Genomic DNA, 15,784 nt, shown 5'->3' with positions numbered 1-15,784 from the left:
CATTTGTTTTTGTAAGAATGATTTTTTAATATATGAATAAATTGAAATTTGTTAATTTAATAAAAAAAAAAAGCTATATTATGCGGGGAGGTTTTGGCGAAAAAATGTCACATAAGGTACTCTTCTTGAAATTACTTTAAAAGTCCCTCCATAAACCCAGAAACACATCACCCGCCCCATTCATCGAAGAAAGCTTCTTTGTGACGCTACCATTCTCGTTCTACCGCGTAAGACTTACCGAAGTCTACAGAGAGAGAGAAATAAAAGAGAAAAAACCACACAATAAAATCCCCAAACTTTTTCTAATGCGTTCTTCTTCATCGATTACGAATATTCATGGGGGATCAGAAAAACCCTAATAATCACGAATCCTCTATTTCACCACTACTTCCACCTGGTATTAGATTTTATCCAACTGAACATCAGCTCTTATCATTCTATCTATACAATAAAAATAACAATCAAAACCCTAATTTATCATTAATCCCTTCTGCTTCTGGCCTGCAGAACCCCATTTTTGGCATTGATTTTATTCAAGAGATTGATTTTTATAAGATTGATCCTTGTGATTTATCTGAGATTTCTTCTTTTTCTTATGGTCATGGCGGAACTAAAAAACACTCTTATTGTTATACTATGAGAATGGGTATTGAAGATTTGGAGAAGCGGAAAGGTAAAGGTGGGTTTTGGAAGTGTAAAGGAGCAAGAAGGAATGTTTTGAGTGTTGGTGGAGAGATTATTTTAGGAACTAAATGGAGTTTTGTGTTTTATAGGAGAAATCGTTCTTCTCGTTCTTCGGTGAAGACCAATTGGGTTATGATTGAGTATGCCATAATTGATAATCGACAGGTATGAGTCAAAACCCTAATTTTTGTTATTTTCACTGTTGGTTTATTATGTTATGTTATGGTTTGTCTGTTTTATATGTAAGTTGATTCTGTTGCAATGCTGGTCTGGTTTATCACTTTTAAGCTATGTTGAGTAGTTAGGTATAGTTAGTGGTGAACTTGGAAACAGTTTGTGTAAATTGAGAGTAGTTCAAATGTCAAAAGCTCTATTTCCAGTTTGTAAAAATAGTTTAAGCGGCCATGCTATGTTTAGCTGTTTTAGTAGATCAAAACTTTTAGAAATTTTGGTAATTAGTCGAACCATAGTCAAACTCAGCAATGTTATGAAAGTAGAATGCAATATATGAGCTGCTGAATACGATCTAAGCATGTGAGTTGCTGAAAGGGTCATATGCGCGTTGTTACTCTGTAGCGTGTTCGATTCTATTTATTTTCATGTCATAAAAATGAGAACCAAAGGGATTAGTTTTCAGTACATGTCCTATTGCACATCTCTTTTGTAATGATTTTAGGTACACAAAAAAATAAATAATAATCCACGTAGAGAAGCAGTACTGAACCTGGGATCTTTGCTTTTACCAACCCTGCCATTGTTTTCTAGATAATACATGCAGGAGAGGGTAATAACATATTGCATCTCTTGTCATTTGATCTTGAGTTGTCATTATGGACAGGATGCTTTTGTTCTGTGTCGGGTGTTTCTGAAATCTGCAAGGAAAAACAGAGTTGAACATGTCCCTCGCCCTTATGGTGACAACGTTGCCACAACGCACAACATTCTTACTGATGCTCCTTCTAAAAAGCTTGATATACCGGTATTATCTGCCAGTGGAAAGGTTGTTGCGCATGAGGACAGATTTGCTCAGAAAGATGAAATTGAGACGTGTCCATCAAAATTGACTCGTGAGCTGAATGATGTGATTAGTTCCCAGCAAGTTTCAGATGGCGGATCTGGGTCACCAGTGGGCACTCCTCAGGCAAACAACCCAGTAAGATCTATTACATTTTTCTGTTTCCTACAGTACATTCAACATTTTATGATCCTCACTAGTTTCAAACAACACATTGTTAATATATTTCTTACTTCCTCCTAAAGGACTGTTATTTACTATATGAGTTAGGAAGCAAGATACGGTTAAAGGGTTTTGATTCAGTTGTGGGATTGTGCTTCTCATGGTTAGGGCCTAAACTTTAAACGATATAATGGTCTTCTGTTTTTGGAAGAAGGGGTAGGTTTGTCTTATAGTCACTTGTAGTCTTGTAGATCTATCTTGTACATTTAGGCATCGAGTGACATCTTAAGTACATTTTACGAAAAAGGGTTTGTCTTCATAGTCACTTGTAGTCTTGTAGATCTATCTCGTGCATTTTAGGCATCTAGTGACATCATGTTCTGAGTAATGATGAAGATTTGGCAGCTTTCTTGTGTTTGAAGCTTCTCATTTTTCATACTAAGATCTACGTTGTGTCATTTTGGTTAATCTATTGTTTGAGTATCTTATTATGTAATGAATGATATGCAGGTGAAATTGTCGGATGGGATTATTGGTGGTGGCATCATATCCTATGATGCTATGGTGGACAAGTTTTGTACAGATCCAACAATTTTCGAGGGTGATTTCTTAGAGTTGGATGATTTGTTGTCCCCTCTTGAGGATGCTGATGCTTCAGGTTAAAGGCGGCTGGGAACTCTTTATGAAGAGATACATGGAAATCCTTCGTTTGATAATTTGACTAAATTATTGCTTACGACCTCTGGCTTAGTGTGGGGTTAAAAAAGGGAAAGAGCATCAAAGGGATGCAAGAAGAAAACTGAGACTGATAATGAGTAGGAAGACTTTACTTCCAATTTTGCAGTGTACAGTGGGGTCTTGGCAGATTCTGTGCACATAGAAAGGTAATTCATTACCTGATATCAAGTCATATCCCAATGTGATTTTCTGTGGGTATTGAAGAATATCTCCGTATACATTATTACTATGCTGGCGTTCTCAAGATTTGTATCGATCTGTCTCTGTGCAATGTAACAGGGCACATTGCTGCATTCGGGGACGCTAGGAGATTCAAACTACTGATTTGCCAGAGAAATACATGATTAAAAGGCAATACCTATTGCCTTACATCACCACTTCTGACTTCGGTTGAAACCTGGCCACTTTCTGTATGGCGGAGGTAGTTTTATTTTATTTTACTTTCTTGTAATATCCCCCTGTATCCAGGATTCAATATTAGGAGGGAAATTATCCACATATTCAAAAGAAGTACCAGAACTTCTACACTTCTTTGCTACTAAGTCTGCCACTATTCTTAGTTCTTTATATTGATTTGCAGGCAAAATAATCTTGGCTTTGAAATAATAACTTAGTGTCTAAGACAGTACTATGATTTAACCAGTGAACATAGGAAGCTTCCTCCATTATTGACTTAACTAAAACTTCACTGTCTTACTCGAAAATAACTTTTGAAAAGTTATTTGATATTGCCCACTTCACAGCTTCATGCATTGCAAGGCATTCCAGCAGCTCCACTTCTTGGTCCTTGATCATTCCTCCATTGAAGAACTTCCCTTTAGCTCCATAGCATTGACCTGCATAATTTCGAGCTATTAGTCCTATGCTTCCTATAATATTCTCCTTGAGAAAAGAAGCATCCATGTTAATTTTGATGTAATCTCCAACAGGGGGATCCCAGTTTTGAGGCTGCTCCTGTAAACTAGTAGAATTGTTAGATACAACAGAAACATTCTTCCTGCAACTATCGAGTAAAGACATAATACTATTTATACTGAAATTCATGTTTGGCTTTTTCCTTTGAATGCTATGGAGCTAAAGGGAAATACAGGAAATGCACATTATCAACAGAATGAGGTGTAGAATTAGAAACATTTGGAGTAACCCAACTAAGAATCCAGTTAAACAAGCTGCCATGCAAACTCTTAATATTGCTAACATTCACATTTAGTCCAAGCCAAATAGACCTAGCATAGGGACAATCTAAAAATATATGCTCTGCAATTTCAAAAGTAGCATCACAAACACTACAATGCACTTCAATGCCCTGTTTGTACCTAGCAACCTTATCCCTAGTATGAACTATGTCCTTAAGACATTTCCACACAAAAAGTTTAACTTTATGGGGAAGTTTACATTCCCACAGAGCTTTCCAAATATTACTGCCTACCTGCTGAGTACCTGAGGCACAGTAACATAATTGCTAAGTACTTTACATGCACTTTTGACAGTAAAAACACCTTTTTTATCATGAATTTGCATAGAGACAATTTTATCTGCAGAGTTCCTCTCAAAAATAGCATAAACTAGTTGCACATTCCAAGATCTAGTTCCTGGCGAAAACAACTCATGAACATAGACAAGATTAGAAACATTATTTGAGTTAGGCATAGGTTCAGGGAGATGATCTAGACCCACTACCCATTTATCAAGCAAAATCCTGATTTTGGTACCACATCTAACAGACCAAAAAGTGTTATCCTTAATGGTCTGTATCTGCCTATATATACCTTTCCAGACTCAAGAACTCTTATCATTAAGTTTCTCCAAATGAAGATGATTAGTAGTCTTAAAATACTTGGCTTCTAAAATCTGGACATATAAATCGTCAGAGTTAGAGCAAATTTTCCAGGCAAATTTTCCTTATTTGCTTTATGACCCCATCAGAAATTTCTCTGTAAAGTGTCAAGTTTATCCATAATAGTAGTAGAATCTTAAAACAACCCATCTGGTATGTTGGAAGGGAATTCAGAACAGACTTGATCAATGTAGTTCTACCATCTTGGTTCAAAGAAACACTAAGCCAGTTGTTTAGTCTAGACTCAAATAATTGGGCTATAGGTTCAAAAGATCTAACTTTAGAATGACCTAACAGAAGAGGGGCACCTAGATATGTTTCTGAGTCACCAACAATATTCATGTTCAGCTCTTTTGCCAAGTCTTCGCAATCAACATGATTTAAGTTGCTGCTAAAATAAACATAGGATTATCGAAGTTGAGAGTCTGACCAGAGAGTTTGCCAAAATCATTCAGAATGTTTAAGATACCAGTAATGTTCGTCATATCATATTTTACAAAAATGAGAATGTCCTCTGCAAATAAAATATGACAAAAGGAGCTCTTTTAGCTACCTTAATACCTGCAATTTCTCTGTTAGTTTCAGCAAGACTTAGTTTTCTAGAGAGAAATTCCGTTGCGGTGATAGAAAGATAAGGAGACAGAGGATCTCCTTGTCTTATACCTCTTGAGGGTATATATATTCTTGACAAGGGGAACCATTCAACAAAACACTTATGCTTGTTATGGAGATGCATTGCTGAATTAACTTACAAAATTCCATGCTAAACCCAAACTGAGATAGGATTTTAATGAGAAAAGGCCATTCTAATTTATCAAAGGCTTTAGAAAGGTCAACTTTAAAGTCATAGTACCTCCAATACCTTCTTTTTGTTGCATAGTATGAATGATCTCATGTGCAATGATATTATTATCATGAATTGCTCTCCCTGGCACAAAAGCAACTTGATAAGGAAAAATTAGTTTCTTCAAAAAAGGTTTGATCCTATTAGCTAGGATTTTAGAAACTATCTTATAAGAGACATTGCAAAGACCTATTGGTCTAAATTCAGATGGTTTCTTTGGATCTTTCACCTTGGGAATGAGACTTATATAAGTCTTGTTCAGTTCTTTATGTAAGTAACTAGAGATAAAAAATTGTCGGAATACATCAACCACATCCTTACCCACAATAGGCCATTGAGATTGGTAAAATCCATCTTGGAAACCATCAGGACCTGGTGAGCTCCAAGCTGACATATATTTAACAACTAGCAATTTCATCAGCAGAAGGAACAACAATCAAATTAACATTATCATCATCAGTAATGACAGTACGAATAACTTCAAAATCATTATCAGGAAGAACATGATTACTAGAACAAGCAATTGAGCTAAAATGATTAGTAATATGGTACTAATACTATCCCTTTCTCTATACCCACTACGGGAAAAATATGCATTGACAACTCCTGAAAAAGGTTGTAGTAGACCTACGACGACTCTTTCCTATGGGTTGTGGAAGGTCCGCGATTTACTACGACTATCAGCTAAGAGTCGTAAACGTAGTTGTAGTTCAAGTTTGGACTACCTTTTGCATCAGTTGTGATTCTCTTTCGAATTTTTTTGAAAGCCTAACACAACTCTTATTTATATTGTAAGAATTGATTTCACAACCTTCATTTTGTGTAGTAAAATTCTATAACACAACTTCCCTAATAGTTATGAATAGTACTACTACCACACTTGTTAGAGTGGTTGAAGAATCTTGCACAACTCTTATTTATATTGTTATACTTTCTTTCACAACCTTTGTCTAGTGTAGTCATAATCTCTAATACAACATCCATAAAGGTTGTAATATTTGAAGTAACAACTTCTGTTTTCAGTAGATGAATGTGTAACTACAACTTTTGTTAGAAGATGTGCATAAAACTGTTTTGAAAAAAACATAATATTAAAGTTGAAACCGAATTGCCGAAAGTAATTCACATTCAATGAACCTTTCAGTGTAACACATTTACATTCATTCAAGTTAACCTGCCAGTGTTAAACACACACATTTAAAAAATGGCAGTGATATAAATGTTTGTTACCAAAAGTTAAGTTTCATGAACACACTCCAAAAATATTATGAAGATTAAGATGCCTGTGAGAACACTATTCGACATCATCACTTACATACTTGAACTATGAAGTCGTCCTGTAGACATGAGCATTATCCACATAAGGAGTAATCACACACATAATGTAGGCTCATCAGTTCAAAAAAGTATGTGCAAGGTCATCAGTACGACAAAGATCCTAAACCTTCACCCTGCAAATGCAAACCAAATGCCAAACTTTAACAAGGCAATACATTCCATTATAGCAAATAGTTAATATGTTATAATTAGGTAAAGATCTTAAGTTTTCCATGGACAACACATATCATATCCAACACATATCTTAGCAAATAGTTACCATGGTTGTTACAAGGAAAGTACAATAAATAACAAGAATTGCCAACACATATCATATCCAATTACAAGTCTCACCTTAAGTTTCCCGTTGCTGATGCCGTAACTTCATCAAGTCTCCATGAAGTATCAATTGACATTTTGTAGCCAAATTGAGAATATCTCGGCACCAAGGCGCAACGACAAGTGGTATCTGTATTGGAGCTGCATCTCTTGAACACATAGGAGATTGTACACCAGATCTCTGCCATTTGAAAACAATGAAGCTAAATTGCAAAACCACTGATTTAGGTGGTGGAGGGACCACAATTAGATTTTCCAATAATTTGCATAAAAACATTAGTTCATGATACAAAGTTGCACAAAAAGTTATACCCATGTAGTTAAGTTTTGTTGTTATTCAAGTGTTTTGCTTGTAATATCCAAAATAGAGTCAAACTAGGGATAACGCAGTTGTCTAGGGTCGACCTCTCGAGTTGTTAGGTCAAAGGTTCGAATCCCGTCGCGGATCGTGTCAAAAAAAAAACATTAGGGGAAGATTCGCCCATCTTCTCCCATCTCAAAGCAATCTATATAAGAGACAAGAATTTAAAAAATGGTGCTTACAAAACTTGTTCAACTGAACGCTTGTAAAATTACATAAAAACGCATTATTGAAGTTGCATAAGCATTAACCTTCCAAGTTGTTGCTAGTTCTTTTATCCCAAACTTGCTGAAATTTCTCTGAACGGCAACTATTTTACCTGGATGTCCAGTTACCTGAAATTGGCACCAAACCGCTTTAGCCAATTGAGAGCTTAATACAGACAAACAAAGAAATTCAATTTTCAAAGATATCTTCTTATCTTTTTACCAATATAAACGAGGAGAAAAAAAATAACTAAAAAATGGAGCACTATGTAAAAGAAAATTCCATTACTATCATTACAACAACATTCCAAGTAATTGCATCTAAGCCGATTATCATTCTGAATACAAGTTAAGATTCAAAGCCAACCCTTACTAAATAATTGTCACCACATAATTCCCAAAACTTAGATTTTTTAAGCCTAACAAATGACTACATCATAACTCATAAGTCCAAAACAAATATGAGACAAAAAAGAAACAAACTTATGAAATCTAGAAAGGCTACACAACAACCAACAAGTGGATTTTCGGAAATGCATTACGTGAAGAAACTGGATTGAACCTTACTAGAAGGAAAAAGATTTAATTGTGACAAGCAATGAAACTTTAACACAAATTTTAAGTGACTACCTTGTCTTCCACAAGATTACCATACTTTTCGAAAGCACTTTTAAGATCTCTGTCAGATGTTGACCATGAAAGTCCTCCGATGAAACAATGGTACTCCACCGGTTCAGACATGTATTGAACTGCAAATTTAGAGAACATAATACATCACAAAAGGAAAAATGAACATTTAACAAGACCAAATTGTACATGAAGTTTTGACAGCTAGTCATATATGTTACGTTAGCATGCTCATAAATTAATCCAAATATGATCAGATAGTGCAAAGTTACCACATGATAGACTCACATTGAGAAAACTATATAAACTGAACTCAAAAAATAAACCCAGCTACAACAGAACAATGTCTATGAACCCTAAGAACACAATCCCAGCCCTAAAAAAATGACGTGCCTTCATGGCGTCATCTAATAAAAAGTAGATATTAATTCTTAAATCGAAACTTGTTTGTACGAAATGTGCACACCAAAGTACATATAAAGCAATACAATACGGTAAACACATCAATATCATGTACCCCTAATTATTGTCCTTCACACACTAGTTTATATCATCAATTTGTAAAACATTTAAGGAATTGAGTTATCCAATGTTTCAATCTCCGACCCTCCCCCCCACCCACACTTACAAACATATTTATCAGTCTAATAAAATCCTAATTCTCTTGGTAATCCTTATCAAGGTAACGTCTTTTATATTTCAGAGTTACCCAAAATATTTCGGAAAAGTTATAAATCTCTGGATTACCAGAGATTGAATTTGGTAATCTCAAAGATTGAACTTGGGTAATCCTTATATTTCGGAAATATAAGGATTACCAAGAGATTACCAAGTTCAATCTCTTGGTAATCCTTATCAAGGTTCATAGCTAAGGATTCCGAAATAGTTAAAGATTTCTTTTATATTTTCGAACTTTAAGTTACCCAAGTTCAATCTCTGGTGAGAGATTATTACCAGAGATTGAACTTTGACTCTGTAATCCTGAGATTTCAAAAACAATTCCATTTTAACTTCCTTAAAAAATCAGATTTAATAAACTAGATGAAAAAAGGAAGAAAGTGATCTACTGCTAACTTTTTGTATAAACAGAAGGGGGTTAGGGTGGTAAGTGAAGAACGAAAGTAATGAATGAAGGTGGAGTACCTTTTGTTGATGAAGTTCCTCCAAAATCCCCTTAGTTTATCTCCGTCTTCAATCGATGAACGCTGTGAAGTCTAAAGCTCAACTACACATTCTATCATAATCCGAGACATAGTTATAAGAAGACTAGAAATCAAGACTTATAGTTTTGACAACTAAACTTGACAAAAAAGCTTGAGATAGCAACGCTTGCGAGTTAGACTGAGCAGCGCTCTAACATTTACAGATAAGGCTTCACGTTGTTTGCGGCTCAGTCACCTGAGCGTTACTTTTGAACATCATATTTTGTTTTTACAACTTTTATGAAAGTTGTCAAAGGTTGTCATAAAGTTAGTATAAAAAAGAACCATAAACCTGGCAGAATTATGGTAGTCTAGGCATGGTTGATGGGGACTAGCAGGAGGGAGGATCAAAAACCCCCCAACCCCCACCCCAACCCCCCCCCCACCACCCCCCCCCCACCCCCCCCCCCCCCCCCCCCAATTTCATTTTTTCAACATCAACAACTCTTATAAAGGTTGTTATACATTTTGATAAAACAAATTTCATAAAAAACCCAAACTTGTGAAGTGTAAGGATGGTTGATGCGTTAGACTAACACATAGTAGGTTCATGTTCGAAACCCCTCAACACTATTTTTTATCATCATATTTTGTTTTTCTTCAACAACTCTTGCGAAAAGTTGTGATAGGATTATTCACTATATTTCCGGAGGAAGGTTGTTAAAGCTAAAATGTCGTCACAACTCTTTTGCTTAAAGAGTTGTCTTCTTGTCGCAACCCTTTGGTCCAAGGGGTTGTTAATGCCATTCTACAACTCTTCCTTTGAAAAATGTTGTAAAACACGAGACGTTCTACGATTTTAGCAAAAAGTTGTAAAACCACGGTTGTAGGTGTATATTTTTCATGTGGTGACCAATTGTCATTGTTGTCACTGAGATCACTAATATTTTTCCTATGCAATCTTTTATTAACCAAGGTATCGAAATATTTTGTATTATTGTCCAGGTCATGAACATTTTTATCTCTAGATTTCTCGCTGTACAAACTAGTTTGTATCTTATACCAATTTTCCAGATCAGGAGTAATGTTCTTAACCCTCATTTCTTGACTAACAGGGTGAGGTTCTTTTTGAGCTATCTCCAACGGATTTTGCAGAGATTCAATGTTCATGTGAATATCTCCAAATTCAAGCTTATTCCACTGAGACAAAGTGAATCTAGTATTTTGAAGCTTTAACTTAAATTTGTTAGCTGGACTACTTGAACACTAATGTTCCAAGCTTGTTGCATCTGCGTGTTAAAGGAATCATGTTGCATCCAAGTACCAAAAAATTTAAAAGGTTTCCAAAGCTTCCTAGGAAGAGGATCAGTAATAAGCATTATAAGACAATGATCTGAAGCAATATGATTTAAATGAACAATTTTAGCATTAGGAAACTGAAGAAACCGATCAGTATTCATATATAGTCTAGCTTTTCTTTTACCAGTACCATAACTATTTCTAGTCCAAGTATAGTTATTACCTTCATAACCAAGATCAGAGAGGCTAGAGTCTCTAACTCTATTTTGAACCCAAGTATCGGAACTATTACTATTTCTAGCCATGTGAAAGTTTAAGTCACCTATTACTGCCATGGTTGACAGACTACTTCACTAAGACCATAAAGAAAGTTCAATTCTTTCTTTTTAAGTTCAGTATAGGTGGAACCATATGTAAATGACATTAGGATCTGGGGTTTACTAGGGTCTACTCTAATGAGAGCATGAATAATATTATCGACAGTACTAGCTATGTCACAAGTTATGCCATCTTTACACATAAGAATAAGTACACCATCTAAAACAACTATATCAATCCAAGTATAATTGTGATAATGCAGACAATGAGAAGTATTAATCATTATCTGAGGATCGAATTTTGTTTCACTAAGGAAGATGAAATCAGGACTTAAGTTTTACCAAAATTTTGCAGTTGTTGTAAAGTAAAACACCTTGAACATTCCAAGACAGGAATTTTATTTCGAAATATAGAATAGAGGAATTACATGCAATGGAAACTTATACTGAAAGTGCAGATTATTACTTAAATGAAAAAACAAAATAAACAGATTTTTTGAGTAAGTTATAGATACTTGATTCTCCTTATCAGTGTTATCAGTATGTTTGTCTCAAGTTGTGATCATGTGAGTATTCTGGTTGCCTGTGATGTTATCTCGAATGTTATTATGGGAAGAAGACTCAGCTCCAGAAGAAATGATATCTACATCCTCAGTTGTTCTGCGTATTTTTCCAAGTTTCATATTCTCTGAAACTTCAGGCGAACTCTTCTTGAGAAGAAAAAAAATATTAACAGCAATTCCATCCTTAGGTGGAACAAAAATAGTGTTCTTAACAAACTTCTTATAACTTCTTGATGATGCAGGTGCAACACTGGAATTAGTTGTTGTAATTTTCTTTCTTAAAGCTGTAGCCTTACCAAAAAAAAATGGTTTTTCATGTGCTTTAACTAAATAATTAGCTGCATCTTTACATGCCCCTTAGAATGATTAATAACATAGCATTCAGTACATATGTCACTGGGCTGCCTCTCATGAAAGAATTTATACCAACGAGTAACTCCAACATTTATAATTGCTTTGACACATCTTCGTAATGGCACAGAAAGATCAACATTAACACATACTTTGACAGGGTCACTTCCAATAGGCATTGCATCCTTTGGTTACAGATGCTACATTCATATGCTCTGGCAAAAAATAATTCATATGAATCCAAAATTGATGGAATCCCCAATGTTTGTTTAGTATAAACCATATCCGGAATATAATCATGCACAATTAAGAGCTGCTTGTTAATAATCCATGGCCTTTCATCAATTACTATATTCAGATATTCCCACTTGCTAAACTTAAAAATCATCATATTTGGTTCAATCTCAACAATTCTTAAATATTCTGGAGCTAGAAATGGCCAGGTGAATTTGATGTATTTCTCAACTGTATCATAACTCATTCTCCATTCAGTGATTATTTTCCCAATGGCACTTGCTTCCCAGTTTGAATCTTCTTCTTCACCATTGTTACTTTCCTTCCGAAAAACTACTATTCCATTAGTGTCTCCCAACTCTAACGTAGCTTGCTTAAATTTTTTAACAAGCTCTCCAAGTTTGCTAGTATTTCCTTATTCCATATTGAAGAGAATGTTAGGGTTTCCAAGGCTAAAAAGATGAAACTTGCTGGTTTTTGAATAAGTATATAGAAAAGGGTTTGTGGAAAAGTTAGACTTGAATGCTAAGAGATATTCTGTCGATAATCAAGAAAACATATTGGAACAGAATATTGGTTGTTTAGGAAATAATAACAGTTGGCCATTAACCATACGATCAAAAATAGGCAGCGGCTTTCCTTGGTAACCAATTTTTTGAAATTTGAATTTCCTTGGTCTAATTTGAAAGCGGGATAACCAAAAAAAATGATTCACTGAGTTGAAACGGTATCTGTCTTTCTTCCCAATAACATCATAGATACCAGAGATAACATCACTGACAAATCCTGCAAGCAAAAGCTTAATAATATACTCTGCAAACGCTTGAAACACAACATAAACTATGGAAAACGCCACGAGAGGCAATACACACTGTAAACACATGGACCAACACATAAGTTAGTTACTCATAATCAAAGAACATAATTTTGTAAAAATTATTGAAAATTAGTGTAGAAGAAGAGATTTTCTGATTAAAAAACAACCATAGACAAATCAAAGATGTGTGAAAAGATTATAATAGAGAGTTAGAGAGGAATAATGGATGAAAATGACTGACTCAAACATATGTAAAAAGTTGAAATTTTTTAAAACTGAGTTAACATCTGTAAAAAGTTGAAATTTTTTAAAACTGAGTTAACTCGAAATATCGCCAATCCTCAGAGAAGAGAGAGAGTCTACTCTTAGACATCTGTTGTATAATTTTTTTAGGAGTAGTTTTTTTTTTTTGTGGGTAAATAATTGTGGTGCTGGCGAGTTTCGAACTCAAGTCACTGGTATCATCACCCCGTAACTTTACCACTGTACTACAGTGACATCGGAGAGGTAGTTTTATTTATTTGCAGTGTTTGAGACTCCATTTCCTCCCTGAAAACCGATCTTCTCGAGTCTTTTTGCTCCCTGGGTTACCTTTAGCTGTTCTAAAGTGTTTCTTTTTAGTCACAATGGTTTTACCAAGTGTTTGAATACTATAACTTGGAATGGTATGGACAAAAGCTTTTAAGATTGTTATTTTTCTGCATGATATTGCGGTTCAGTCTCATGTTGGAATGAAAGTTACCAAAGCCACCTTAGATGATGCCTGAAAGATTATTTCCCCAAGTACAGGCCCGGTCCTATGATTTTGATGCCTCAAAGCAAGCTACATAAAATGCCCCAATAATCCATGATAATGAACAACATGTGGCTTTTAAGAGAAGCTACAAACAAATATTGTGTCCGACTTGTTATTGATATTTATAGCCAAAGTTGAGTCCTGTTAATAGCAGGGAAAGAATGGATTTGAAGAGGGAAAAAATGTGAAGAGGGACATAAAATTGTTAGGGAGGGAAATAATAATTTGAGGAGAGAGAAAATGTTTAACATGTCCTTGAAATGTGTTAAAAGTTCGAAAATGAATTTTCGAAAGTTATAGTCTCTTGAAAAGTTGAACCTCATCATAGAGATCATCATAAAATACCATTATATCAAATTCATCATATGCTCTCTGGATAAGTTAGAATCAATCCCCTTTGATGGACATAAACCATCTGTAGTTGATATTAAAAAAGAACAGACATGTTAAGCTTTATCTTTACTGAATTGTTCTTCGAAGATAGAAGATTTTCGGGTTTGTTATCAGGTCGATGGTGTATTGGTTTGAATACTAGGGTTTTTAGTTTGAATAAAAAACTTCAAGCATTGATGGGTATTAAGATGTGAATTTAACTGCTTGAAATTGTAATTTTCGCAACAAAATCAGTTGATTGTATTACTGTTGTATCAATTGTTCTTGCATATAATAGAACAAAAAGTGTAACAATCAATAAACATCATGGATCGATTATCTTATTGGTTTGATAGGAATATGTAGGGCTGCACATGGTTCGGTTCGATACGGTTGTTGGCTAAAAAACAACCGAAACCGAAGTACTCGGTTTTCAAATATTGGAAACCGATGAAACCATTTAGCCTATTCGGTTTCATATCGACTCGGTTCGGTTTAAAACTGGTCGGTTTTCGGGTTTTTTTGGTTTCTGCTAGTTCCACAAACTTGACAGACAGTTTAAAAAAAAAGAGGTGTCAATCCCATATAACTGACAATAAGAAACTTGTAACATAATAATATTTCAAATACATCTTCCAACATACATCAGGAACAAAACACACACAGTAATTTCCCCTTGACAATAAAATGAAATTCAAACACATAACTGAAACTTGAACTGCTGGTGACTAATAATTACTATTATGGTTCTGCAGATTGGCATGGTAAGATTGGACCAATATTTCTTTTGTTGGCGCTTGCTCCTCTCATAATTAGTGAAGCTATAAGATCCAAATCCAACAAGTACAACAATCTTCTCACTATAACAAAGAGAACCCCAAAAAGGCAAAAACACTCTATCAAATCCAAATCCAACACAAACCCATCATTATAAATCTAAAAAATATCATGAAAGTAGATATTAATTTCTTAATCTTGCTTCCAGCAATCAAATTGGTACCATGTACAACAACAAAACATCATAATCTAATCATTAGATGTTAGGGTTTGGAAGGGGATGAGAGTGTACATACCAATTTTTCCACCGATCTCCCATTTTACAAAGAACCCATTAACCTAAAATATAAAACAAGACAAGAAACATACTATCAATAATCAATCTTTCTTATCCCCATCATAATACATGAAAAAAAAGTGTTAAATATAGAAGATGAGAATGAACCTCTTTTCAGATCTTAGGATATCTTGCATGGACATTTGGCATCGGATTAGTTGATTCTAAGATGATGAATAAGAAGAAGAGGAAGAATAGAATAAGAACGTGGCGATGAATCTGATGATGGCGGTGAATCTCTGTGCGGAGTAGCAGCCGAGAGAAAGAATGGGACTGGTTCTGTAACTTTTGTTTGGAAAGAAAATGAAGGAAGCTAATAAACCTAAATTTGATGGTTGTGATTCACTTACAAACATGGATGGCTAAGATAGATCTAAATACGTCTATTGTTATCTGTATAAAAGTGACTATATTTATTATTCTTGGTTAAGAAGAATATCTGTACGGTTTTATACAACAACCTAAACTGAAACCGAGATTGTCGGTTTTGCGAAACTGACAATCTAAACCTAAACCTAAATCGTCAGATTCGATTTCACTTTGGTTCGGTTAATAATCCAACGGTTGCGGTTCGGTTCACGGTTTAGGTTCGGTATTGTACAGACCTAGGTAGGAACGAAACTTCTTTGAAAAAAACATTTTTTATTAT

The 15,784-nt window shown here is 34.8% G+C and overlaps 1 protein-coding gene and 1 long non-coding RNA gene across 4 annotated transcripts; one reads left to right on the top strand and one right to left on the bottom strand.

Moving 5' to 3' along the window:
• The first annotated feature begins 202 nt into the window (after positions 1–202).
• Positions 203–3,166, top strand: LOC113289539 (protein CUP-SHAPED COTYLEDON 3-like). 3 transcript variants are annotated; one of them, XR_003331064.1, is made up of 5 exons: positions 558–679; positions 774–849; positions 1,523–1,837; positions 2,372–2,745; positions 2,879–3,166. XR_003331064.1 is itself a non-coding variant. In XM_026538811.1 (3 exons), the coding sequence occupies exons 1-3, from the start codon at positions 337–339 to the stop codon at positions 2,522–2,524; spliced, it is 981 nt and encodes a 326-aa protein (XP_026394596.1). In that variant the 5' UTR covers positions 203–336; the 3' UTR covers positions 2,525–3,166. The 3 variants fall into 3 exon arrangements, 1 of the variants encoding a protein (XP_026394596.1); XR_003331063.1 differs by having other exon boundaries at positions 203–849; XM_026538811.1 differs by having other exon boundaries at positions 203–849; positions 2,372–3,166.
• Positions 3,167–14,600: 11,434 nt separating this feature from the next.
• On the bottom strand, positions 14,601–15,409 carry LOC113286249. Its single transcript, XR_003329189.1, has 3 exons — positions 15,244–15,409; positions 15,095–15,137; positions 14,601–14,881 (listed from the first exon to the last, which is right to left on the bottom strand). It is a non-coding gene; the product is annotated as an uncharacterized LOC113286249 (long non-coding RNA).
• Positions 15,410–15,784: the final 375 nt, after the last annotated feature.

Source organism: Papaver somniferum, chromosome 6, assembly GCF_003573695.1.
Source record: "Papaver somniferum cultivar HN1 chromosome 6, ASM357369v1, whole genome shotgun sequence".
NCBI classification, from domain to species: domain Eukaryota; kingdom Viridiplantae; phylum Streptophyta; class Magnoliopsida; order Ranunculales; family Papaveraceae; genus Papaver; species Papaver somniferum.
The sequence above is the reverse complement of the archived record's forward strand: the minus strand, read 5'-3'. Positions and strand labels throughout refer to the sequence as shown.

Excerpts from the sequence above, each read along its gene's own strand:
- LOC113289539 (XM_026538811.1), top strand. The coding sequence starts at position 337 with ATGGGGGATCAGAAAAACCCTAATAATCACGAATCCTCTATTTCACCA. Across the intron at positions 850-1,522 it reads CCATAATTGATAATCGACAG|GATGCTTTTGTTCTGTGTCG; the intron begins GTATGAGTCAAA and ends CATTATGGACAG. Across the intron at positions 1,838-2,371 it reads CTCCTCAGGCAAACAACCCA|GTGAAATTGTCGGATGGGAT; the intron begins GTAAGATCTATT and ends AATGATATGCAG.